This window comes from Acanthaster planci, linkage group LG03 (assembly GCF_054643075.1).
Source record: "Acanthaster planci isolate LZ-2023a linkage group LG03, COTS_SCS, whole genome shotgun sequence".
Classification (NCBI taxonomy): domain Eukaryota; kingdom Metazoa; phylum Echinodermata; class Asteroidea; order Valvatida; family Acanthasteridae; genus Acanthaster; species Acanthaster planci.
In genome coordinates this window covers 21,874,388-21,902,216 of record NC_141779.1, presented here as the reverse complement: position 1 = coordinate 21,902,216, position 27,829 = coordinate 21,874,388, and the positions used below count along the sequence as shown (strand labels likewise).

General features: G+C 40.7%; 1 protein-coding gene and 1 long non-coding RNA gene across 9 annotated transcripts in view; one reads left to right on the top strand and one right to left on the bottom strand.

Moving 5' to 3' along the window:
* LOC110990097 (oxysterols receptor LXR-alpha-like) overlaps nt 1-27,829 on the bottom strand; it is a 134,160-nt gene that overhangs the window by 42,763 nt on the left and 63,568 nt on the right. For all 7 annotated transcript variants that reach the window (XM_022254947.2, XM_022254959.2, XM_022254951.2 and 4 more), the window contains one exon: nt 1,453-1,503. In XM_022254947.2, coding sequence (XP_022110639.1) covers nt 1,453-1,503 — 51 coding nt within the window. The remainder of the gene's footprint in view (nt 1-1,452; nt 1,504-27,829) is intronic.
* Nucleotides 28-10,814, top strand: LOC147799727 (uncharacterized). Of its 2 annotated transcripts, none has more exons than XR_015424765.1 (4): nt 28-236; nt 379-533; nt 3,833-3,941; nt 9,665-10,814. It is a non-coding gene; the product is annotated as an uncharacterized LOC147799727 (long non-coding RNA). The 2 variants fall into 2 exon arrangements; XR_015424764.1 differs by lacking the exon at nt 9,665-10,814 and adding an exon at nt 5,093-5,816.

Here is a 27,829-nt window from a genome sequence, read left to right as displayed (position 1 = left end):
TTTTCAGAACCCCATCATACATGTACACTCATCCTTTTCACAGAATTTCCTTGAATTTTGCAATGCAGGCCATCCCTTCAAATCAACATTTACTAGCTTCCGGTCCCATTAGGCACACACTGCCAACATACATGTACATCTTTCACAGTTGCATACTGGGGCCCCTGGAGGAATGATGCCAGTTTTCCAGATGGAAATACCAGCTGTATGCATGGGAGCATTCAAGAATCATCAAGGTAAGACGAAGGATGAAAGTATTATAACGTATCTTCACAAATTTCAAGGCTGGCGCTAGTTTTTCTCCCACCACAATTTTAAAAAATATGAGCTGCAAGAGAAACTGTGACCGTTAAGTACATCCATGTTCTTTTTCTTCAGTCTCAACAAAGACGACGAAATATTTCCTGATCTGAACCTGGGAACACCAGAGGAAATCCTTTCACCCTGCCTCGAGTTGAAGTTTTACCAGTTTAAGGATCTCTTTACTCAAAGGGAGGTGGCCAGACGTCTTGCAGCCTGGGAATACGCTCACAGTAGGCAAATTAGGAGCAAGGCCATTGCACCGTTACAGGGGTGATATTGACCAATGATAACAATAGCTGAAAACTAGCATGAAGAAGCTGAACTGTGAAAATCTCCTATACTTTTATACACCGCCAGTGAGGAAAAAAAAGCTGAAATCTAAAACAAAAAAAGCTGAAATCAGCTAAAAAGCTGAGAAATTTCACCCCTGCTGTTAGTTCAGTGGTTAAGAAAATGAATGCCATTTCATTTGATCCTCCACACATGTACATGCATGTACATGAAAACTCAACCTACCAATCTTTGGATACCATTCGAATTGCATGCATAAAGTCCAGTAATTAGGAATAATCACTCCTCTAAAGTGGAAAGACAACATTTTATAGAACTTGAGTAACTCCATGTCACATTAGCCTTTGGTTGTCAGGTGACCAACTCCCATGAACTTTTCTACAGAACTACATGTACCTAAGAGCATGAAATGAACACGAAATAGACTTGAACTCTTTGCTACATGTACGAGTCATTTCAGAGATTTGCCCACCACAAAACACAACCTTGTCTTTTATTCTCTCATTCGCAACTGAGCATTTTTGTGTGTGCACTGCTTATACCTCAAACCGTTTCAAGACACTTTCTTCAAGATGATCGAGGGCATAGGAGACATCCATTATCTAAGAGTTCACTAAAACTGACCATTAGGTTTTCATGATGAAAGGTCTCGAAAGACCAGCACTTTTCAAAACTTTGTTGGCGTCACGTTTGACCCTTTCTGGCACAAACATGCAAACTCTAAATGGTTTCATTTTTGGACTACATAAACATGAGCCGCACATCTTTGCTGACATTTGAAGGTTGAAGTTGTGGAATGACCCACCGGTACTTAAACCAACAAACACTCCAACAAACAACCAACAAATAAATACTCACCGTCATCTGATTGCATCTGATCCCATCCCGAACTTCGAGGGGATTTCTTCCCTGTAAAAATTTCAAAAAGGAAAAACAAAAGTTGAAAGATAAATTCCCAAGAAATCAACAACTCAAGCACAAATCACTCTGTACCCTTACACACGTCAACAACAGAGGGCGCTCTTGCACACAAGTGTTTTGCTCTACAACAGATTTTGAAGTATGTACTGTACATGCACAAGTACATGTATGTCGTGTTAAGAGGGCAGACCAATGGGGAGGGCTCCATGGGCACACTGCTTCTTGCTGTAGAGGGGTCATGTCAATACCAGCTCGTGCAAATTCTGCTCTACCCTAAGGTCCAAGGGACCATTCTTTAAACAGCTTGTCCATAATGGCAGAGCAACATGGCGGCAATAATTATTCACAATTTTTGTTTGTAATTCGGCATAGAAATTTTACTATGTGCAAAAAGTGAATTCAATACATACAGTTATTTATTTCCCTGATAAATATCAACCAAAAAACACTTAGAATATATGTAACTGCAGAATTCAAAATATCAAGCAACTGGCAAAATTTCTTATCAGGAATATGGAAACTTCAACCAAAACAGACAAAGAAATTGATGGTAATTTGATATGCGGATATTACTTGCTGAGACTCAGATGAGCACATGAGCATTTCAAAACTCAAAGACAATGATAATTTAGGCTTCTTCATATGCTCAAACTGGGCAATGGTTTGATCAGGATTCAAAGGGCAACACTTTCAGGGAGGGGAGATGTTGACAGCCATTAGCAGAAAAGACTCAAGAGATGGGAAGGGAGAGGGGCAATTGGCCCTTGAGGTTCAGCCACACTGTCGGACTATTTATCTTTCCGGCTATGACATTTCGGTTGGACAGTCTATGTGGATTAGAATTGGGAATAATGTGCTGAGAAGGAAAGAAGAAAGGGCAAAAGGATTCACTGAAATTCTCAAGTATTTGAACAGCTCCGGGATGCATGCAAACCTTTAGGCCTTACACTTATAAACAAATCAGGGTACATTTGTAAGGCTAACATTCTCTCAAGTTACATGTAAATGAACACTCCTAGGCCAAAGAAAACTGGCGAACATTATGAATTTGGACAGTTATAGTGTTTACAATTTCATATCCACATGCAAAAAAATATCAGGAAATGCCCTTATACAGCTGCGGTACTGCTACCAGCAGCCAAAATCTTGAATTTTTTTGGACAACCTGAAGTGAAGGTATTTTTAAAAGTGAATCTATTTAAATGAGAAGTGAAAATGTAACAAAGTGCCGCACACTGTTTGCTGACGAAAGTTACATGTATCGACACTCTACAATTCCAAAGACCGTGAAAGGGGCAGATGTTTTGATCCTAGCAAACTCTTTGAGAGAGATTCTGCTAGGATTGAAATGCTAGGCCCTCGAACTTGTTAATGGGAAACAAATCACTCAAAAGAGAGACACTTCGGAACCATTAAGAGCCTTTGCTTTAATGATCAAACTCAACTGAAATGAACAACAAACTATTCTTATGAAAGCTAGCATGGACACTATCAACTAGCGAAAAATAAAATCGTCCAAATATATGTCCCAGGTATTTGTACCGTACCCAGTCCATGGAAAATACATGTACATGTATAGCTAAATTCCAAAACAGATTTCCTACTGTATAAAACAATTTAACGATAGAGTCACAGACATCTGAAGGAAGAGCTACCATACGAATTCACCACATGATGCCTTGAAGTGAGTTAGTAACAGCCCTTCCTCCACCTCGCTGCAACACACTGACCTCAAACGGTCAAGAGACAATGCGGGCACCGTCCATGTTGCCACGGCAACACGACCAGACATTGTGCATGAACGGTCTGGTAATTGGCAAAAGTGTCACATTTGCGTCACCCCGGTAAATCCTCCCAGACAGCGGGCTGTCAATTAACGTGGGGTTAACTCCATTAGAAAGAGTGAAAAATGGGTAAACTTTAAAGGAATCTGCAATAATAAACAAACAAACAAATACTGGCAACAAATTAAAAACTGAAGAGATGTTAAAATTGGAGTGTTGGGGTTGCAAAGAACCTGTGCCGTGTTTTCAGAAAAAAAGGGGCAGGTTTCATAGTGGCTGTCATAACTTTGTTGTTCAATATTGATAGGTGATTATGAATACTTGCAGGTGTGCCTGTCCTTATACCCATAGGAATTTTCTCCTCTAAATATTAATATAAAAGTGGAACTAATTTTATTTCAGGTTGGGGGGAGTTTTTTCTAAGATGCGCTCTGGGTGTTTTAGGGCACATTTTGTCTACTTCTGTGGTGCCAATAATGTTTGTGACACTGCCACATTAGTTTAATGTGTTATTTTCTTCTGACTGTAACAAGGTGTCGATGTACATGTACAAGTAAGGATGCACATGTTCCGGCACTGTTTACTGTGCTCTGACACTGTTTCTGAAGCCCTGTGTTGCAACATCCCATCTGCTAAATAAGGGTAAGTCAAGGGCACATGACAATGAACATGTAAGATGCAGATCACTCCCACACAGCTCAAAGCTGGGTGCCCCTGAATCTACAGAGATGGTCCCGGGCCATACTGGCACAATCCCACCATTTCTTGGCCCAAACAGACCCCTCTTTTCGAAAGAATCTGTGGGGCTACTTTTTGTGCGCCTCTGCCTGGCGGAGAATTTTCCTTGAATTGGAACACTCCACCCCTCAATATCTGAAGGCTGCCCTCTACTGGTCAAATGAGATATCACCCATCTTTAGCCTCCTTTCCTCAAGTCTCCTAGAGCAACCCAAATTCATTGAGTCAACAGGCCTGTAACTTAATGACATCACGCTTAATTTGCATGTGCATTTTTAAATGGCAGTCAGGTGGGATGTGATCCACTGAGCTCTATAGGAAAGCACACATGCACCGTGTATGATGTCAAAAAGCATGACATCATTATGCTTCAGGTCTGTTTTCCTTTTTTTTCTGCAACATATTCATATTCATTGGCCCCAAACAGGTTTGCCTCATACTACATGCATATGTGAACATCTTTGTGTGCATAACTGATGTATTGTTGCGTTACTTGTACTGTACTGTATGTTTGCACTGAGTGAATGAGTTTTAAACAATACAGCAATAGATTTTATTCATGTGTCGGCATTCTTGAACTGAAAGTGTTTTGGCAAAGTGTTTCAAGAGTTAAAACAACCGTGATGAAAAAAAAAGGTTCAAAGCTCATCTGAAATAAAAGTGAAATATCAATTCATGCCCATTTTTGCTGAGAATAGATTAAAGTTTGCGATAAATTACATCTATAGGAACATTTTGTCATCAACATATAAAAAAATGGAAGTGAGGTTTGGAACCTGAAATAGTCTGGCACCATATCCCATTAAACAGATTACATTGAAAATGACAAATTCAGGGGACAAGATAAAAAGTGGCTTCACTGTGATTAAGATTTATTAATTTAATGCATACATGTATGTGCGCGCACAACTAGGTTCAGTACATGTATGCCATCCCAGTGCCATTCTAGGATAATTTACGTGTACATGGCAATAATACTCTGGGTCCAGCGGAAAATTCTTTATCTGGGTCATGCTTTTGAAATTCTAGGCACAAGTCTTTTCATTTTCTGTCAGGGGCCCATCTAACTCGGTAATGTCCAGGGGACTTAATAATTTGACTGGACCCAGGACGGAGAGACAGCAAAGCTAGCCCAGAAACACCAGTGCGGGTGACAGTGGGAAGGCTTGGGAAGATGCATCACGCGGGCAAAATGCAGATTGAAGATGGCGAATATGCTATTTGGGACTCGTTACCTGGCCCCCCGTGGCCAGGCCGCAGCCAGGAGTAAGCTTATAAGCACTGACAGAAGAGATGGGCAGTTGGAACTGAGCTGGGGAAAAAATGGCTCGTATTTTGTTGAGGGGGGAAATAAGCACAGATGATGAATAGCTTTTAAGGTTCCAGACAGATAAGATTTGCTTTCTGATTTGATTAAGCATAACTGCTTTGTTAAATATAACCGAAAAACAAAATATAGAAGTACATGTAAATGACACAAGGCAAGATCTGATACTCCAGTGGTTTTACACAATTTTCAATTTTTATCGTAACGCCACTGTGCATCATGTTGACTAAGAAAAGAGTTGGGCGGGAGAGAAAATTTTGGGTGCATATGTGAAGTTTTTTGAGTGGTTATGCACTATTCTTTAGATTATCTTACTACATGGCATTTGGCTTCCTTTAATGACAACTTGACATTTCCTTCCTGTCCACTCTTTAAACGCTTCAAGATCAATTGTCACAAAGAACTCTTGTGATTTAATTGGAAATGGTAAAATGGAGCAAAATAACATTATGGACACCCCCCCCGACAGAAAAACCAGCTGAAGAAAGATCTGTTTTGAAAAGCAGGGGCGTGTATTTGTTTCCTGTTCTAACAATTCTCAAGGCGGCTTTCATTCACACGCACAAAACAACCTTGACGAGAGTCCTGTATTCAAATGCAGCTTGAAAAAAAAAGAGAAATACAGAAAATAGTTCAATTGTAATGTGCATGAGCGTAAGTGCTCTCCAGCGGCCGAGGAAAATGTCATGCAGACAGACAAGCTCGCAGTTGGGGGGACTTCACTATTTAATTATGGCCCAAGAAGGGAAAAACGCACTCAAGGAAAGAATTGCATCAGTAAGAGGCTGGAAAAAAATACAGATGTGCAGTGCAATGATAGCCAGGCCACAAAAACATCAACGGAGTCTTCCAATACACTCATCAATTTCACAACAGAAGAAAAAACCTACAATCCACAAAATGTCTCTCAATAAAAAAGTTCTCCTTGGCAAACCACTTTTAGCATACACTTTGTGTCAAAGCCAACAGTGAGCCTGCGGCAGCAGTGATGCCTCGAATCTATCACTTCTTTTCCCATGAACACCAATGACAACATGAAATCTTTTTTATGTTTGAAGAATTTTTCCCTGTTTTCGTAAACTGGGCCACTTAACATCCCAGAAACCTAAAACTGTACGACTGCCACAAATTTCCTGTCCAATTCAACCAAGTCTTAACATCCCTCGACTTCCATAACACATTGCGTGACAACATGCACAGCCAGGCATCAGAAAACAGCAGGAAAAGTCATGCTGTCTAGACAAGTACAGTAAATATGATGGCCTTGAACTTACAATAACCTGACAAAGTACCCTCATATTCAGTCTTACGGATACACCATAATCCATTGCTTACATGTACATGCCGATCAAATCTACCATCCACCCTAACAAAAAAATACATGCGCCCTGATATTTTTTTACCTTTTTCCAAAGCAATCTTAATTTAAGCATGTCATGGGCACGTTTTGCATGGAACAAAAAAGAGATGCTTCATTAAATTCCTTTCAAAATATTCAGTATTGATTTTTTTGGGCCTCAAAACAAAACAAAATAAACAAAACAAAACCAACAAATTTATACATAATGAAACAAAATCGTGAGCTACATATGTTGATGTGACAAGGGGCAGAGATGCATTTGTTTGGGCGTGACACAAATAATAAAGTTGTAAAAAAAGACAATAAAAACCAATATTAGTACGAACATTATCAGCAGAGCAAAACTTTCTGGAGCCAACACTTTTTACACATAAAACTTTGTTCTGATAGCAAAGGAATTTATGTCAGACACACACATGGATGTTTGCAACAGTTGTCACCCTTGGCCTCGTACGCCAGCGACTGCATACACCAGATTCTCTTGCCCGGAATATGGATGAGACGTTTCAATAACAGTTTGTGCCTACATGTACATCTACATGTACCAGCCAAAATGATGGACATTACTTCTACTAGTGTACATGTATCTGCAACCTTTAGTAGAAGGAAAAGTTCACTTGGTTTTATTGTGTTGAAAGGAAAATGTACAAGGCACCATACTGAACAGTACTATATTTTTAGCTGGTGTAGCATATAAATGGATCTATGTCTCAAGTTTTCCAAGGATATTGTATGTCTGAAATTTTTGCCAACAACATGTTGCACAATGTGGGTATACCATACGATCTGATTTGGATATCCACTACACTCTGATTGATACTCCTCCTTTTTTAGTAAACATTCAGCTTGAGGTAAGCCCCACAATGTATGGAAGGGCAGAAAACCAACGTAAATGTAAAATCTACTTCAAAGTTGGTCATTCCAAGCACAAGATACAAAGATTTTGCAGGTTGAATTCCCTGCCAGATTGTTGGAATTTTGTTTGGGCATTTTCAGTCAACCTTGAAGGCACGTCATGAATTGTGCACCGAATGTCTTCACGGCACTCTGATTTGGCATGAAAAAAAAAAAAAAATCTGACAGAGGAGTTTGTTCGGTCAATTTCCCGTTAGTATGTGATGCATGAGAACTACGGTGGACTGCAGAGAAAATTCCTCTACAATCTTCCGGTGGATGAATTGAAATGTTTCTTCTCACGGGGGTAAGCTTTTTATATAATGGCGGACCATTTGGCTCAAGATCCATTACAGATGTAGGGGTACATCCGCATGACTCCCCTGATGATTTGAAAATGAGATTGGTCCACTGAGAACCCTTTAGCAATCAAATTGCAACTACCCCAAGACGGGTCTCTACACTGAATTGCCATCGACACCGCACATGTACATGTACGGTATGTACATGTATGCACGAGGCTTAACTTCCGCGGGCAAACTGCCCAAGAAAACTTGTAGCACTCATGAAGGGGGGGGGTTTCACACTTTTACGTGATGTAGGGAGAGACCTTTTCAGGTAACAGGCTTTCAGAAGAAATGGGGCTCAGAATACATGTACGTGAACGGGGAACCCAAGTAAACACGCACTACAGTTAATAAGTAAATACTGAATAAACGGAGACTTGAAGGTTTGACTCACAAAGTGAACCGCAAAGTCAATCTTCTTGCACCATCAAGCTTTGGTCTTTGTTTAATATCAGAAAACTTTAACTACACTGCACTGACTCTGGGAAAAGGAGTAACTGTGTAGTTCATGAAAACAGTGTCTAAAAAAACTCAATGGGTAATGTTACAGCTTAACTGAAACAAGACACAAACTTTACTGTATCATCTGAAAAGTATGTAAAGAATTGAATTGACATTGAAAAATCACCAGCGTTATTACATGCACCAGTACATATGAAATCTAACCCTTGGAAAGGGGTTGGAATGCCCATGTCAGAAGGCACGTTAGAAGGGGGAGAGCTCCCTGTCCTGATCCACAAGCTCTGGAGGAAGGAACCCCTGATATCGCCTGTGGCTGACCAACAAAACGAGCCTTCACTCCTGGTCGTCTTTCCCACAATTCCATCTACCTGAGTGGAAAGGCATTACTTCCCCCAAGTACATTGTACAGTTTCCAGTCCAATGCATGACGCAATCAGCTGAGGTACCGGGATGTACAATGGGGGTATTGAAACAACCCAGAGAGACACAGTGAACCGTATTTCATTGGAATCAGTCAACTAGACAAACTCTGTTGAACCCAAGCCACCTTGCCAAGTTTCGCACAGCAACTGGTGAGGCTAGTGTTATTACATCCACAAATAATGCTGAACAAATTAAAAATATCTATGCAGGAATACCGTGCATATCTGCTGCACTTCCCTCCTCAGAAGTTACATCTTTTCAAATCAGGTTTAATTACAATTTAATATTTTTCATTCTATCTGTCCATCTACATGTATGAGTTGGTGAAAATAAAAGACTTGAAATAAATAATGAAATAAATTTTCAAAATAAAAAATGTACAGTTTGGTTCGACATGAGCAACTGATGCACTGTTCACAATAAGAATCCCTAAATGAATCAGAAGAACACGGTACATTTCCGTTTTACCAAACAGATTGATTTTTCAACCTTCCACAGCACCCAGCCTTGGGTGCTTTTAAAAAATGAGCAGAACGTGTGTAACCCAGGCAGATTAAACTCTCTTTGGGACTCCAGATGTTACTGAAGTGCACGGACTAACAAACTTCAAAGGGTGTGATGCACAAAAATCCATCAGCCAAAGATTGCGGTCAAGGCAGGCCGGACGATCTACTACAGACCCACCAACTGAAAAAATGGAAAAAGTCATGTCATGGATGGCAGATGTAATCTCCCTGCTTTCCTCCTGCATCTAAGGTGGTTTTCTAGTATGGCCATATGTTATACAGAATGTCTCAAATTATCTGTTCTGCAGATCATCTACTGTGGGCAACCTTTAGATCTGCCTGGCCTACCAGCACCCCAGTGACTAACTCTCCAACTTTACACAGACCAACATACATGTAAATGTATTTAGAGCAGAGGTTGCATGTGGAGACATGTAAAACCAAAGTATAGATAGCATCCCCAAGTGGACATTTAAAAGGTGAAATACTTCTGACCTCATGATATTCACTTTGTGTCCTCGCTGAATTCTCTGAACGGACTGCTCTAACAAAAAAAACTTAGCTGACAACAGCAAATAAAACGCATAGTTCCCAACTCAGGCATACCGATGGTCATACACAAGGGAATTTCTACATTTTAGGTGGCACTTTAAATTCAGCTGATTGAGTTAGCTTGCTCAATGCTTATGTTTACTGATCGCAGTCTGTGTAAAAGGAGACAATGTTTAGTGAGCAGAAATCAGGTACTTAACGAGAGTACTGGCCCTTAGGGTCTCAACTGGTTATAGATGATACACAAAAAGTGCTTCTACAGTAATTAATGCAGAGGAAAAAAAAAACAAAACCCCAGAAATTCAGATGAGAACCAGGCACAAGAGATATGCATTCTGTGTCATATCTGCCGGTAACCTTGTTTTTTTTAATAGTAGTTCATAAATACCCAAGACAGTTCAGCCATTCCTGTTGGTCAAGAGCCTGTGACATGGCCAGTCTTAATCGGGTGATGAAGCACTGGCTGGCTGTTTCACGCGGCCTGTTTCCACAACCTCACGCTGTACGTGCCTCGTGCTGGCCAATCTTCATAGAAGGAGATTGTTTCTGACCACTTTCGACTCAACAGGAACATACCGGTACCATAAAATGGCTACAGGGTTTTGAAAAACTGAAGTAAATTTCTTGAACTCGGTAGTTAAAAATTATAATTTTTAAAAATTGTTTAAAGACTTTGCGACTCAAAGGGGAATTTATAAATGGGAATTACTGTGTGCTAGGCCAGTTTTGAACACTGATAATGTCACTGGCCCGCTTGGGCTCGGGCATTAGCATTGGTTATGCTCCCGATCCCGTCTTAAAATGAATGTTTAAGACTGGCCAAGCATGTCTTTATTCCCCTAATATTTTGCTGTTTGAAAGCAACGCTGCTTTCTTGTTGGGTTGTCCTTGTTGCGTTTCATGGGGAATTTTGAAAGTGACTCTGTCACTATTTTGGTTATCCCTGCCAGAGGTTCTACCAGTTCGTATGTTTTTGTTTGTCTGTATATGTGTAGTGGTTGTTGGTACTCTCCCTCATGGACATGATCGGGTTCAGTAAGAGAGTGTGAGTATTGCTGTGTTGCACTTGAAGGTGGGTAGTTGCGTTTTTGTGCTGTGTTGATAGTTTGCTTGAGCAGTCTGGCTGCTGAGGTGTTTTTCTGGTTGTTTAGTTACAGAGCAATTATTTATATCTCTCATGTAATGTATTGAGATGTTTTTAGGTGTGCCTCTTGTATGTAATTTGCGTATTTTTGTTTGTCCTTTTATCTGGCAAATAAATGAAATGAAGCTGTGTTAAGCAAATCTCCTCACTTAATGAAACAGGATTCAGAGTCACAGAGTTGAACAAACACACGAAGTACCTGTTTCCTAATGAGAATAGTTTGTACATGTAAGTCAAACAGTAAGGCCGTGTCCGAAACGGGCTTCCAGAGCTACGGCTAGGTCTATTGTCTACGCATCTCCACGCATTTCTAATGGAGTGAAGAGCTACACCTAGCTCTAGACAAGAGATTCGGATGCAGCCTTAGACTAGTTTATAAGTCAAAGTACAATGTAAAGTGTAATACTTGAGAGCCAGGCACTACTCATTTTTGCTCAGAATGAAAAAAAAAAATGCCCAGCAATGCTTTCTCTCAAGTGGCCCCATGAATTGATCCCCCAGGCCCCAAGGAATGGGCTCTCAACACTGGCTCTGAAGGGTGTCCAGACATCAGTAGAACCAAAGAGAAAGGAACACCGCCTGGTGAAAGCATCCATACTCCAAATGCAGGTGCATTCATCCGTGCAGTACAAGGAAGGCCACACATGAAAAGAGCTGAGCCAGTTGAGCATCTCATCCCAATGCTTAAAATGTGATCTAGCTCTCGGTGAGCAAACAGTGCTGTCCCACCAGTCCAAAACAAGCTACAGCCCCCCCCCAAAAAAAACCACATATGGGCCTCAGACTGTGAGGAGCCAGTGATGAGCCATGAGAGGCTCCTGCATTTACCTCATGAAATGAAGGACTCTTTGCTGCTAGGTATACCATTCAATGTAGGGGGGGTGTCTAATGCAACCCCTCAAGTGTCTTCTCATTGGACAGTGATGAGGCTATAAAGGGGAAAAGTACCAGCAACCTTTGCCAACAATGGCCATGACACACTCCTGACAACCTGGGAGAAAGAAGAGCTGGCACTTTTGGTGACACTTAGTCCTCAACATGCCCCCCCCCCAAATGAGACAAGAAAAAGTGCAGCTGCCTCAGATCGTGAACTACAATGCTGCACTTTTGCTTACGACCTTGGCCGCATTTACGCTTCGCTGCCAAAAAATCCTATTAATATGAAATAGGGGCAACTTTGCGTAGAGTCACTGAGCTAACTGCCTATCACATGGCCTACGTGCAAAACGCTGACACCCCAATAATATCCATAAACGACAAAGGTCATCGAGATAAAGTGTTGGAAGGAGGGACTCCACTTTTGAAAACAAAATTTAGCGACACGGAAACAACCCCATTTGTGTCCTGTACAGACATGACAGAAGCCAAATAAATTGTTTATGCATTTTGTCAACCTCCGGACAATATTTACAGCTTGTGTTAGTTTCATTTCAGCAAAATTGTAAAAAACTCTTCAACTGAGACCTTGCTTTGACCAACCCCACGCTGCACGTATGTCCACTCCCATGCCCTTGTGCACCACTTAGTTGAGAGTTAGCGCATGCGCACTTGATCACTTTACTGTGGATTTCGAGGCAGGTGATGTCGGACAACGTTGTGACACTTCTTTCTGCAGATGGAGACCATTATTTAACAAAATACAAACAAATGAAGTCCACAGAGATAACCAGGTAACTAAAAATTGATCAGAAAACATGAAACCATCATATTATAATGAACCAAGTTGCACAAAGTTTGAAACAAATTCTGAAAAAGTGATTTAAAAAAAAATATAAACACAATCAGATATGAAAGAAAATACGTCCATGGTCTTTCCCATTTTAAAACAACTCCTCAAGTTTATCCAAACAAACAAAATAAAGTGCCGAGTGAATTACCATCCGATAAAAATATAGGTTGTATTTTTAAGTTATTGGGAATTGAATATTTTGCCTGAGAATCAATTTGTCCATAGTAGTGCATGTATACGTTTACGTGCATTGATGGAATACATGTAAATGTACATGTACAGTACAAGTACATGAACGTGCACATGTGCACACATAAATCATGGCTGACCGATCGACAGAGAGTCAAAATTGAAATTGATCAAACTAACAAAGGACAATTTGTAATAGTTTAAATGTAACATGATAATCTTTTTCAAACACTGTTTCAATTATTAAGATATGCAGCATGTGTGGAAAAACTGGAGAACAATTCAAATTTTTGAGTTTAAAATACCCTTTTTTATGTTCGGAAATATAACGTACACAGACTTTTTTTAACCCCATTTCCTCCCAAATGTCACATATGACTAACAAGAAACACATCACAAAATAAAACCCAAAGCCTGATTATATTTCTCCGTTTACCAAGTCTGAGAACAGTGTTGTTTGGCCAGTCTAATACCAACCACACTGATAAATTCACCAAAGCTGTGGAAAAACTTGCCAATTCAAAAGGTCATCTTCGTAAAGCAGGAGTGCGCAGAAATTTCAAAGGTATGATCAAAGTGTTAGAAATGAAAAATTGGAATTTCTGGGAAACATGAGGTTGGGTATGTGAATAATTCATGGGAGTAGATCACATTCTGTCAACTTTTAAAAGGATTCTCACAGTCGGATTTGCTGAGCTCTGCCGAACTCTGCTACACCTGGGGCCCTCGGGCCAATTTCCTCCCCTATTTCTGGACACAACATATTTTATCCCTTGTCTAAGTATATTTTAGCAGAGTTTAAAAAGCAAAATTGAGGTTGTTTGGGGGTTTGACTTTTATTGAAAAAGGAAATTTAGCATCACATATTGACACAAACTTGGTTAACAATTAGAGTGACATGGAAAAAGACACTGAAGAAAAAAACCACATACGTAGTAATGTTTCATATTTACACTATATTGAGTATATTCACATTCCGGTATATGTAGATCATACCAGTTTTCTGACAGAACAAATGATCTAGGCAGATTCTTGTTTTATGCAGGGTATTTACAGTGCAATTGCAATCTTTTTTGTGGATGGAAACTTTCAAAAAAATAACTACTGTATAAAATGCCAGGACCGGTGTTATAGTTGAGACCATCATAAGTTCATATGACCAAACAGGAGACTAGACACAAGATAAGTCACATGACCACTCACAATGAACAATGACAATGGTATGTTTTTGTGGAAATTCATTTCCAAAGCTTACAACTTGTCAGACTGGAGGCCTTGTGTTGGTCTTTGGGGTCTTATGCAAGGGGGGGTGTGATTTTAAAAGTGGGGGACAGTTGTGAGACCATTAGGCATCGGCATACTTACAGACCAATCAGTTGAGCCCCGCCCCATTACAAGACCTGCCAAAAGTGGGACACGCCTTACCCCCCAAAAAAAAGTGTGGGGAGGAGGGCACAAGCCTCCTTCCCTTCACCGCCAGTGATCTTTTGATGGTTCTGACAAGAGCTACAAAAAACTACGGTACCAGCATCTCTCTACTCAGTCTAGGAAAAATATACGATTGATCCATGTTGATGTGGGCATGGAATGCAAACCTGTGAATGCACTTCGCGTGATAGTCATCACTACTGTACTGTGAGCTTCCATCAAAGATGAGAAAACCACAGGGTGGGAAAAGTAATAGATAACCTAAAAGGTTGGATGGGCAAGGATGTCATTTCCTACGCACTTTTTTTTTAAACATTACATCGTCTAAATTGAGTTGTGGTGGGGGGCAAGAAAGCCAGGGCAAACACAGGTGCACTTTTGGAGTTTGCATAGTGCTCACGCACAGTTTGATGTATTTGCCAAATGAGCCCAATATGCCGAGTCTTGGAACCGGACTAAGAGTGTGAAGTCGTACATACCAGGGTTGGCATTTGATTCGCTTTTGACAGTAGACAGCTCAACGTGACTAAACTGTGGTCCTCCTAGAGTTTAAAAGAAATTAACTCTGCTCGTAAATGCAGCTACCACCTTCATCCTTTACTATCAGCTCTTCCGTAACTGACAAGAGAATGTGAAATTACGGTCAAAGCTTGGACAGTTTTCTGACCACTTTTGGAATGTCCCCGACCAAAAGCAGAAGTATTCGGACAAAATGCCCACAGGAAAGAACACAGATAAAAGTCCCAGAAGTGTAAAAGTCTCATCAATGTTTTTACCCAGGTAATATAAAGACTTAGGTATTTGGTAAGTAATTTTTTTTCATTGTTCAGAAAAAAATATACGTATGACTGTTATGCATTTGTATTGTGAAGAAGGAGAGAGTCAGGGGAAAAGTTCATCCCGATCCAGCACAGGTGTCCAACTTCAGACCAAAGATGGTCAAGCCGTCAGACTGGGGAAAATCAGATGAATGGAGACCTGACACCATTCCATTCTGTAAAAAACCTTGGCTACGGCTGCATCGGAATGACTAGGCCTGGGCATGACTACTATTGCAGATGACCCCGTCTGGGCGAAGCTGTGAGCTAGCTGCAGCTGCTTCACCCATTTCAGGACTGTTTTCCTCAAATATGTACGACCTCCCCTTCACTTAAAGTGGATTCAAACTCAAACACGCAACCATATCATGCACGCTGTACAGTGTGTCAGACCAATAACAGTGCCGAGTACATTTACATATGTACGGAGGGGTGGAAAAAGTACACAACAAAAAGTGGGGGGGGGGATGCATCTGTGCAAGAAACAAAGTTGATTTCCAGCACTGCTGTCAATCCCTTGGTGCTGTCACGCAACCAGAGCCCGCCTCTATGCCCTGATCCACATCCCCGCTTGGGAGCAGATGCCGCGGTGGACCACCGTTAAACAAAAAAACAGCGTGATCTCGAGTCATACACTCCAGGTCATCCTTTCTTCCTCTCCGTTTGATTTTTCAATCAGTTCTTGCCTCCGCTACTTAGTCAGAATCCAGTGTGTCTGACCGACCGATCAGCTCTTGCCCTGGAAATGAGAGTCAACGTCTCGTTGGTCATGCAATTCCAGAAAATGTTTGCTTTGAGTTACATGTACAGTGCGTTTCATCAACCCCCCCCCTTTTTTTTTAATAAAAGTGAATGTTCAAAAGAATGTGTTCAAGGGCCATTCCCTCTGGATCCAGTTCATTAATCTTCCTTCTGAAATGCATCTCAGAGTGTGTCACTGTCAACCTCACAACTCATCTATCAAAACACATGATGGGACTTCCTATGAGAAGGGGGGGACAACATTGATATTGTATTGGCTGCTTCAGTGGCATTTCAAGGAGGACCCTCTTGGCACAGACTGTACATGTACAAGCAAGCAGCTGGCTAGCAGACTTGAGAGTAACTGGACAAACCAGTGCATTTACCAGTAGGATAATTGGTGACTTTGGGACATTCGCACATTTACGGAGATCTGGCACAGACTGGCTGGCAGGTCGGAACAATTCATGCCGGGGCATGCATTATTCATGGCATGGATTTTGACAAAAGAATTAATTCTCTCCCTAGTCTTCTGACTCATAATGCACATGTGCGATAATTTATTCACCTGCATTCATGTTGGGAAAGTGTGCCAACGGGTGCGCTGACTAATTCATTGATGTTTAGGGAGAATCCCAAAAGTGCATAATGTGGCAATTTTTTTTTCTGCAATCTGTGCCGTTATTTCATCCAATATTCCCGCATTTGTCACAAAAGCATGGATGAGTCCTTCATTTAGCATTGGAAAGGCACTCTCAAAATGAGAATAGGAAAGTTAAAACTTAGGACAGAATATTGGTTTACGAAGCTTAACAATGCTTTGATACTCAAGCAAATGCCAGAGCCTTTTTTTGGAGAAGCTAGAGTTACAATTATACATAAAACCTTTGATTTTTTAAATAGAATTTTCTAACAGCTTCTAACCAAAACCTCACAAGCTCTTTTAACCAGAAAATACTAGTAATCACATTGTAACATCTCACCACTGGGCTAATTATCTTGCTGAGGTTAACAGACAGATTCTCTGTTAAAACCCCTAAAATGTTCCTCGATTTTCTGAGCTCAATCAGTAAAAGTGACAACAACAGGTACGACAAAAACTTCCCACAACCACGTACACCTATGTATTGGCAGACAGAAGAAAACATTTTCTAAGAAATATTCACAAATCTCCAAGATGAGATTGTCACACTTTCTGGAGAGAAAAAAAACAACAAAACAAAACAAAAACAGGTCAGGTATTCTTTTTTCTCCCCATTCTGATGGTTGTCATGGCAGGCTTCATATTAATGGGCCCAGGCCTACAGACAATTCCCCAGTGAATCAGCCCATGGGGGAATGTCTGACAATCTCAGATGAGCCATGGCAATTGCCTACACCTCATCCAGTCAACATCACGCTGCACTACCGGTACGATCCCATGGGGGGAGGTTGGTTGCAGGAAAACATATATAGGAGAATTATGCCACACAGTGGGGGGGGGGGCCTTCTGGCGAAAGTGCAGCAGGTCTGGTGAGAAAGAGGGACATAGCTTTGAATCATTCTTCCCACAACAGCAGATTTTTCCTGTCAGTTCAAGACAGGTTGCAGGAAGCCTAGCCTGGCTGGTAACCTGGCTGAGCCACTGTTGTATAGCCTTGCGACCGTTCCTGTTTATTAATTACACCGTACTCCGTTACTCGGACAGGAGAGAGAAAGTCAGGAAAACATCCTTGTCAGCAATTACCCCTCCCCATAATTAGGCCAGCAAATTGCTGTACATCTCATCCTTATGACCTCCAAAACACAGCCACAGACTTGATTAAATGGACAAGGCACTCAATGACACACAGGCTGGGAAAGATGCCATGATGGCTTTCTCAGAAAAATCTCAAAATAGACTTTTGCAAGTTGGGCCTCAGACACTATATGCACAAACACCCACCCCCCATGATGAAGAAAATGAGCAAGGTAGGAAGGCAACGCATCTGTGCTCAAATGTGTTCCGCTGCAAAGACAGTACACATTCTGGTCTGGTTGTGAGCACTCAATGTCACATGAACATAAACCTCAGGGTCCAACACAGTGAGTTCTTATACCATCTACTGTCTCTGTTCACACCAACTTCTTCTGCAATGGAAAAAACATTACTGAAACTCTGGAGATTGCATAATATTTTTTTAAAGCACAGTAAATGAGGTGCCTTTAAAAACCATATGTCCTTTACCCTCCATTTTACATTAAAAAAAATCACTTTCACATTAAAAAAATCACTTCAGGAGAAATCCTCCAGGCTGCTAGAAATGCTCAATTAATCTCATTAGACAGACCAGCACTTAGGAGGAATTCTTCCAGCTCATGATCTGGGGCAGCAAGTCCCTTAGCTCTGTCACTGCCTCTAGTCCCTGCATGCTTTTGTTTGGGGCTTATGTCCTTCAAAACAGGACAGGGGGGAATTTATCTGTCTGACCAAGGAGCTGACTGTGCTACTTGATCCCTTCTACTAATTAGATTGGTGACTTAATGGCTTGCCTGACTAGTCCCATGGATTGGCCTGGTGTCCTCACAGTCAGGACATCACACTGGTGAGAGAGGGGCCACAGAGAGAGGTGCAGCTTTTAGGCTCTAAAAGCTGGCATTCCATTACTGTGACAGCCATTCCTAAGTGGCAGGATCTCAGGAGAGTTGGGGGGAGACAAAGGGGCACTAATTTCTACTGGTTGGTCAAATTTTTGAGATTCACCCAGGTGTTTCATGGGCAACCCAGCCCTGATCAGAACCAAGTTTTAGAATCACGATCCAAGTTGACTAAATGGGGACTCAAAATCATGACGCAATAATCAAATCATGAAACAAAATATGCAGTTCATGCTGTATGGATTACCTCAGAAGTGCAAGAAGGAAAGTTCCTACTCCACAATTCAAATTCAGATAGGACGAAGACAAAATATTTTGATAGCATGTAAGACAAGGTTTACAATGACAAATTGTTTATTAAATTGTTACTCAACACTTTTTTTGGATTCAGGGACAAACTGATGGCAAAATCTTCTCTTTTGTAAAAAAAATTAAGCTGGAATTTGTAGTTCAGAAATAAAATAAATACAGGAACATTTAGAAGAATACCTTCTAAAATGTTCTATCAATTATCAGTAACGACAGGCCTATGCAATCTTCTGACTTCAACTGTACGTGACAGACAATGTGATAAATGAATACATGTTACAAACAAGTACATCTTTTTGAAGTGACAAATGTTCTCAACATCAAAAGCGTAAGCCATGTGGCAAATCAATCAAGGAAATTCTAATTAAGGAATAAGCACCAGGCAATATCCCTCAGCCAATATGGAAGTTTCGTCTCATTAAGACAGAGAGTCACAGACCAAGACATACCCAGAACATCATTATGTAACACCGTGTGTTGTATCAAATTGAAAAGTGCAAACATATGGTTTATATATACATTACTGTCACAACAAACCTACTGCAGGAAACTTGTTCCGTATCATACAAAAGCGGTAGAACCAGTCAAATGAGGAATGACTTGGTGCAAAATTGGCTTTACTGTGATGGCAAACATGAAAAGTTTGGGGTTTGGGAGGGGAAAAACTCAAGCGTGTTTGACTGTTTGGAAGAAATGGACGGCAGTGCTAGAATTTGAAGATATCTGTCCATGTGTTTGAAAATAAAAGCAGATGATGCAAAGATGTGCATGTACAATGTAGCACTGGAATTCTAGCCTTGAAACTCATTTCTCAGAAAGTCTGTGCCACGAACTCTGCAACATCATGGGTCTCCTGGCAGCTTGGCCTAGATCATATGGTCGGCTGACGGCCCAACTAACTAACCGGCAGAATGTGGATGATGTATTGGCTAGCAAGACAGGGAGCCCCAGTACCAGACACCTCAGTCAATATTCATGGGGGGGGGTGAAATGTAAAAATGTTGACTGTGGTAATAAGAGAGAAATTGGCATTGAGAGCAGAGGAGTCGAGGAGCAAGACTGATGGTCTACTCTTGGCCCTTCAGTCTGCTTTCCCCACTCCACTCCCAACCTTCTAATTCCGCCTCTTCTTGTTTTCTCTCTGGTTGTCTCCCTAATATTGTCATCTATTTTGCCATTATCTAGCAGTCTAGCATGGGAGCTGACGAATCTCTCTTCCCATGGGAACACCGAATCTTTGCCGTTTGTGAAACCAGTACAGCCCTAATCTTAGTGTGTCTGTTTGCACTTGATTGCATGCAGGGAAACACGGGACCATCCAATAATGCATGTATTCTCTTCCCTCCTGATTTGTTATTTTTCAATATGTGGAATGTTTGCATATCTCTTGCAGGTGGGTTGGGGAACAGGTAAGTTTTATCTGAATATCTGTTCTCCGCTCGTTAATAAATATTAGATTTCCACTGTTGGCTTAGAAATGAAAGCAAAGTTTTGTATGCAGTCAAAATATTCCAAACCAGTAAATACAACACAACGAACCCTGCCAGCCTTGGCACACAATACTATAATGCATAATTCGCACACAGGAAACAAGCTGGTGAATGTCCGTGGCAAGGGCCCGGTTTTGCAGTGCTGTTAGGCAGAGAAGATTGGTTAGCAAATTGGCTACACTGAGAACTAGTCCCAAGCAATGTACTTGGTATTATTGGCGGGTACCCTGTTTTTCCAACTACCTAAGCAAACTTTATCCCTGCTTAGCAAAGGTCTTTAGTCGGAAGCTCCTTGAAATTGGGCCAAAACCAGCCAAGCTACTTGATTTTGCAATGTCAGTCTATTTTCAGCTAACTCAAAATGGGCAGCTACAGTGCTCAGAAGAAATTAGACACATCCTCGAAGATAACTTGCCTCAACAACAATCTCCATAAACATTTTTTAACCAATTTCAAGTTGCTGACAGGGAAGGAAGTCAAAGATTACGGAAGGTTTGTCACTGGTCGAGACTAAAGCATACCAGATTGAGAAAACAGGATTTGTGAATTTCACATCAAAATCTGAATCCCTGCACTTGGCAAAACAGTGAAAACTCATAAGTCATATTAAGGTTTACTGCTAAACTTCATTTCAACATCATGTACCAACTTTGTTCCCATATGAAAAAAACTGCTTCGTCAACTACTACATATATTTTACCATACATGCCTGTTTCAAAACTTTTCACAAACTCCCTAATAACAAACAGCCTTTACATTATGGTTTCAGACTCAAGCCCTTGGAGAATACCACTGCTCTCAATATGTCCAAATCTGTCATTTTGTGGCATATCCTCAAAACGCATTTCAAATTAAATGAAAAAGTTGTTTTCTAACTCTGACAACTTCTCCCGCCCCCTCTGGCATTTCTGGCCTGGAATGGCAGCTTAACAAATCCGCTGAAATCTGCCGCCAACCCCTCCCTCCCAAATCAAAGGGATTGCACAGGTCCTTCTGTCTTTCATTAGGCCCCCAATGTCACCTGGGAAAGGTCCCGGGGTCATGCAGCACAATAAAAAACAATCAGCTCCCGCCATTATTGCTAGCTTCTGTTCTTGACAGGGGAATTAGTGGGGCTAGCCCAGATTCACAGGTTGGTATTCCCTATCAAATCTCTGCACATTCAGCTGTTGTACATTTATAACGTTCCATCGCTTGCTGCCAAACAAAACAGTTTTCGGATCAGAGGAGAAATATCTCTACAAAAAGAAGGGACACAAGGAACACAGTTTCATGGCCTATTCTTATTCCACTGTAAAATTACCCTTCCCTAGACAAACTCTGGAGTAAGTGGTGTAGGCATTGCCACCTGGAACCTTGCAAAATTTGTACACTAACGAGGTCCAAAACCAAACCATAGATTAGTACAACCTTTGCAATAAAAAGGTGGAACACCAAGTAACAATGCCAATGTTTTTACGGCCAGAGTATTAAGGGGGTTCTTTGCTCCAACTTGGGCCACGTGAAGAAAGATGAAATGAGTAAAGAATGAAAGATAAAACACAAACTGGAATTACTTCTGACAGAAGTTGTATGATAAAGCCTATTTTTAATATACAGGTGTATTTTATTGCTTACCGTAGCACTAGTGTAGGAATCCCTATGACATTTTTCACTGGGGCAAAGTCACATAGAGTCTTGGGTTAAAATTTGTACTACAATCTGGAAACACTGCCTAAAGTGACTGGTCCCCTTGTATTATAACACAGAATACTAAGTCTGGAAATAGCTGACAAATGTCAAAGACTTGCTTGGAATATTGTTTTACAATGAACACAAGCGTCTTACACATACCATAGCAGGAGTTCAAAAATAAACACCCAAATACTGTTGTGAAATAAGTGGATGAAGGAGAGGGGTGTTTGCAATGTGCTCTTTCCAAAATGTATAAACTTATCAGTCAGCAAAGCACAGTAAGGTCACAGCAAAAAGGTCATGACCTTTATAGGCAGCAAGGTGAAAAAAAAAAACCCACCCTTAAAAATCCCAGACTCTGAAATGTTATTCAGGTATGGTACATTTAGCAGCCCCGAGGGGGGTCAAAAATGAGAGTGTGGGGTGCCCTAGGGCGCGCCTGGGGGACGGTCCATATTTAAGAATACTTGGCATAGTTTCTCGCATGCACTGCTGGGAATTCCTAATTTTAAGCGGCCTTTTTTTCTTTTCTCTTTTTTTTTTTTTAAGAAGCCATGGAAATGAATTTTTTGGTTGGTGTCTAAGGGAGTACAGTATGTTTGCCATTTGGGGCATGGTAATAATTACTGACTGCAAAAAAATGCAATGATGTGCACCTACAGTATGCAGGAATTTTTTTTATTTTTTTTTTTTGGTGTCTATTTCTTTGGCTGTATTTTATTGCTTGGTTTTTGCAACCATTGCAACATATGGCACATCACATGCCCCAGTCACTCAATAGCCTCCGATGATGAAGCTCTACGGGAACATCAGGCACTCATAGGCCGACGGGGGAAAGGAATCAATATTTTTCTGATTAGAATTTGCACGTGAGCCGAAGTGTTTGTAAAATTGTAATGCGGCAACCAGATTCCCCAAATGGGATCAATCTCAAGATGTGGTTTTAACAGAACAACCAAACAGGGTGGAAGAACACTTACCATATCTTGCCTTGTGTGCTCTCAATACCGGCAAGTAGGAATACGCTCTCCCGGATGATATCGAAATTGGCTGTTCTGCCATTTTATACTAAAATCTTCTTACATATTCTGCCCGATGAAGGTTTAGCCCACTCAAGACTTGTTTCCATCACAGCCCAATGCTCAAAATTGCTTTTACGTGAGAATATTTTCCATCAAACCTTGCCTGCTTCATCTGGTTCTCAGGACGCACGCCTGAGTGACAAACAGAAACTCACTCAGACTTTTTCCAGAAAAAGAACAGAAAAATCAATACAATCTCGTTACACTGCTTCAGTAAGCAAATAAGCCACCTTGAACTTTTTGCAATATGATTTGATCCACGCTAGGGTGAATCAAATTACTGACCCGACCAGACGATGCAAGCTGGAAGTTGGCTCAACTGTTTTAGAGTTGAGGGCCAATTTTGCCCATACTGTTAACATCCCTTCAGCCACTCAGATATATCCAGTTTCACGAGTACATCAAACTGAGCGATATACAAAAATAAGAGATTTCTGGACGTCCACACGACTCCTTTCCTGGAACCAGTTTGCATTTATTTTGACATCAGCATGTCAGTTTTGGTTTCACAAACACTTCACTTTTCATATCATACTGGTACATATAGCTAAAATTCAATTTCCTTGAACTGTTTAATTTTCTTTCCTTTTTTGGGGGGGGGGTGTTAGAGAGGTAGGAGCACTGATGTGTTCTTAATCCGCCTAGCTTAGAGAGAGCTGCTTGGCATATCGAGTAACTCACTGTCACAGGGCCAAGCGATCAACGGCCCAAATATGAACTAAGCTGTTTACAATCTGTGACATACTTTTCAGTGCTTCACTGGCCAACTGACAGAACAAAATTTCATCAAACTGAATTTTAAAAATCTAAAATATATTGTGACAACAACATGTATCACATGGCTCAATATTTTTGATGCTCATGTATCTGTTTCATGTGCCATTTAGGGGCCTTTTTTCCCACAAACAAAATGCAGATATTTAAATTTTGATTTGAGGATTACCCTCTGAAATTTCCTCCCATTGCTAAACCTGATTGCTAAACTCATTTCGAGGAAATCTAAAGTCAAGCCCAATCAACCCAAAGGCTTTCATAATTTCAAACAGTTACTTCTTATTCACGGGCACGTACAGGTAAAACCTTGTATTTATTTTTTGGGATCAAATGACAAAAGGTTCAGACCATCATATTTTGTGTGAAGTTAGAGCAGGTGACACATTATTATGAAACAAACATCCTACAACGACTTGGCAATGAATAATGGAATGGATTATGGGCAGTTGGCATCCGTGAATTACATACATATTTTCAGGATCGGGCTGTTGTGAAAATTGGGCTGTAATCTCCATGGAAATTGAATTTCCCAATCTTGGGACTGCGATCAATGCAAATGTACAGAAAATGCAGGATTTTTTTCACCAGCATTTTAAAATCCTCGGCTTGACAATAAACAAGTTGATTACTCGGTGCATCAAAAATTATTACTTTGAATAAGGGAGAAGAATCTGTGAATAAAAACTGAATGATGGCCCCAAAACAGAAGAAAATTAAGGCACGCATACACGTACACGTGTATATGTAAGTATGCATGTACATTACATGTATTTTAAAATCCCAAGTTTACACGGATAGTCAACTTTATAACTGATTAGGCAATATTTTAAGACAGTTCCTTTCTGGAGTGGACTAAACCAGTGGTATTTAAGGAAAAAACTAAATTCCACCTCTGTAAATGAGAGTAAAACCAGTCGATATTTTTAAACACTTTATTCTTGATGACAATGTACCAGTGTATTGGTACACATACATGTACCTACATGCACATGACGGTTGTCCGTTTACCAATCACAGGGAGCACCTTAAGATTAATGGTCTTTGTATTCTGGTTGAAGTGTACAGCCTTGCCCAATGTCCTTTCAATGGGCTTGGCCCGCCTTGAACAATGACCTCAATACAAGAAAAAATAAGCCGCATTTCTTCCCTCTTTATTATCCCAATCCCCTCTTTTTTTCCCCCTTTGAGGTACACTGAGGCACCAGGGCAGGTGCTGGCAGCATAAATTTATTCCACGAAACACAATTTGTGAATGGATCTTAATGCAGCACCACTCAGCACACACACACATCGATAGCGACAAGGGCGCTGGCCGCAATGCCTGTATCACAAGTGATGGAGGGTAACAGAGCCTGAAATTCAAGTTTTCTAGAAGGCGCCAATAATCACAAATACACGTACCTGTCATCACAAACTTAACAAATGCGGAGCGACCTCAGGAAGATCCGTTTGTCTGCTTATCTACATGAATTTTGTAAGCTTCATCACTTGAGATGTGAATTTTTAGTTATGGGTTATTAATATATTTCATAGCGAAATGTGGCATCAAATTCTGGTACAGCACGTAAATATTCAATTAAACACAATTTGTAGAGTTCAATGTTGTTTTGCTTGTTTTACTTCATTTTGTATATTACTCTCAGTCAAGGCACGGATTGCAGCAGCAGACACAGGTTTTGAGTTGCGCAATCTAGTTATAAATACTAAGCTTTGACATTTCAATAATGAGCATAATTATTTTCAAAGTTTGAATACAATTTCTCTGACTAAAAAACATGTGTACATCAATAACCTTACTGTGGGGGGACAAAGATTAAATGAACGACTTGCATGTGAAAAATGAGTGGGAGCAAAGATGGATGACAAGATGATGAACACAGGGGTGTGACGATGAATGAAAATTTAGAGAACATGAAGTAATGGGTGGAAGCAAATGCAGCTGACCGAACATCATGGATGGGGGGGGGTGGTGGTGGTGTGAGACAAGCACCATCACTGGCCATGGAAGAGAAAACAGTTCACTGATTTGATTGGCATTATTAAATCAGCGGCATTTTGTCGAATGAACTCAGGCGCATTGCATTCAACCCGATAATGGCTTCAGTTTGGCCCCGTCCGAGGCTTTCATGGCACGCCGATCAAGCGCGGCCTCAGTCAGGACCCGGCCGGCTTGGGACAAACATTGATGTCACAGCCCGATAATATTATTATTGCCTGCACCCTCCGCTGTGAGCGTGGATGCGGGGGAAATAAGAAGAAAGAAGAAAAGAATGGAGATAGAGGACATCAAGATGTGCTCCTGACAAGAGCAAAATTTACGTGTGAGTTTCTGGAGCAAGCAGGCAGAACTTATGTTATTACAACACAGGCCGATTGTAATTTGTCCAAGCAGGGTTAGTTCTCAGGGCATTTATCTCTCTATTTCTGCCTTTGCTTGAGTGAGCCAGTGTCTGCGGAGCAACCCAACTGACACAAATTTTTTTCTGAAAATGAAACCTGGCAAGGCACAAGTAGAAACATTACCCCCCCCAAAAAAAACCCCAGCTTTGCATGGAAGACATCTTTAACCCAACAGAACAAGTCACAAGACTTCAGAGCCAGTTTTGAAACACTTTCAAGGGACACCTTCCACCTTTTTCCCTTACATGATGTTGATTCCCATCAGGCCAAACTGCCACTGAAACTGGTCTTTGAGACTGATGTGAGATCCAGTCACACTGTACCATATCATTTAACATGGAAAGCTTCATACTGTACATGTACACAGTACCTCTCACAGTCACCAAATTCCAAATTCAGAAGATAAAATCTTCACTCTCTTTATGACTATTTTTGAATGTTTACCGAGTAAATTTTCTGGTGAATCACATGGTAGACATGTCTACAGTAATACATACAATTTGATACCAAGACCCGATAGGCGACAATGTCAATGCAAGAACAAATACATGTACATTCTTCTGCACATGTTTATTCAAACTCTTAAATTGAATGTACTGGTTACGATATTTTATAACACCAAAATCAGAGGGTGAGATTGTTTCATGGATATTTCACTTTCATCCAATCCCCTGAGGGTTTGATGGTCCCACAGCAGTGTAGGATCTATGGTATATGTTTATGTTTGCCTTCATGGCACTCCTTAAAATACAGATTTCTCTTGTGTTCTCTGTCAATTTTTACATGTAAAGACACTTCAAAGGTAAACTCAGGATTTTCAGAGGAAATTATTTGAAAAATCCTGAAATCAAGTAAATTCTGAAGAAAAAATTCTAAAAATCAGGAAAAACTTGACCACAATAACAATAAGTAAACAGAAAATCAAGACATAATTTTCTTTCTCACCTGCGGTAAATGCTGAGGTTCCAATTTTTAAAATCCAACACAAAGACTTGTTATTGAAATCACTGACAAAAAAAAAGAGTTGCATTTTCCTTGTTTTCAAACTGATTTTTTAAAGAAGGGCCAATGACACGATAATTCATGTTCTTGTTAAAGTCTATATTCCAGCTCTTCCTGTGTTCCTGGTTCACACATGTACATACCCCCCCACCAAAAAAAAAATCTTAACACGACTATTTGTCCAAGTTCAAGTGTGGGTGTACTGGGCATACATGTGAGCATGTTCACCAAATAAAAGGGTCAAAACCCTGAGGAAATAGTGCACTGCCGAATGCCTCACATGGAAGTTAACATTATCCAAGCAGCGCACACAACAGGCCCAACATGTTTACATGTAACACGATAAACCCGGGTTTTTATAAACCCCCTTCTTTGTCCCAACCCGTCCACTTTTTCCCTTTTTTTTTTTTCCACCCTTTTCAATTTAACAAAAAAAAAGGAGAGTCCCTCACAAACAGCGGTCACAATGGCATTCTAGTTCTGTCCAACAACATCAGGGAGAGCTAACAAAAAGGCCAATTTTCA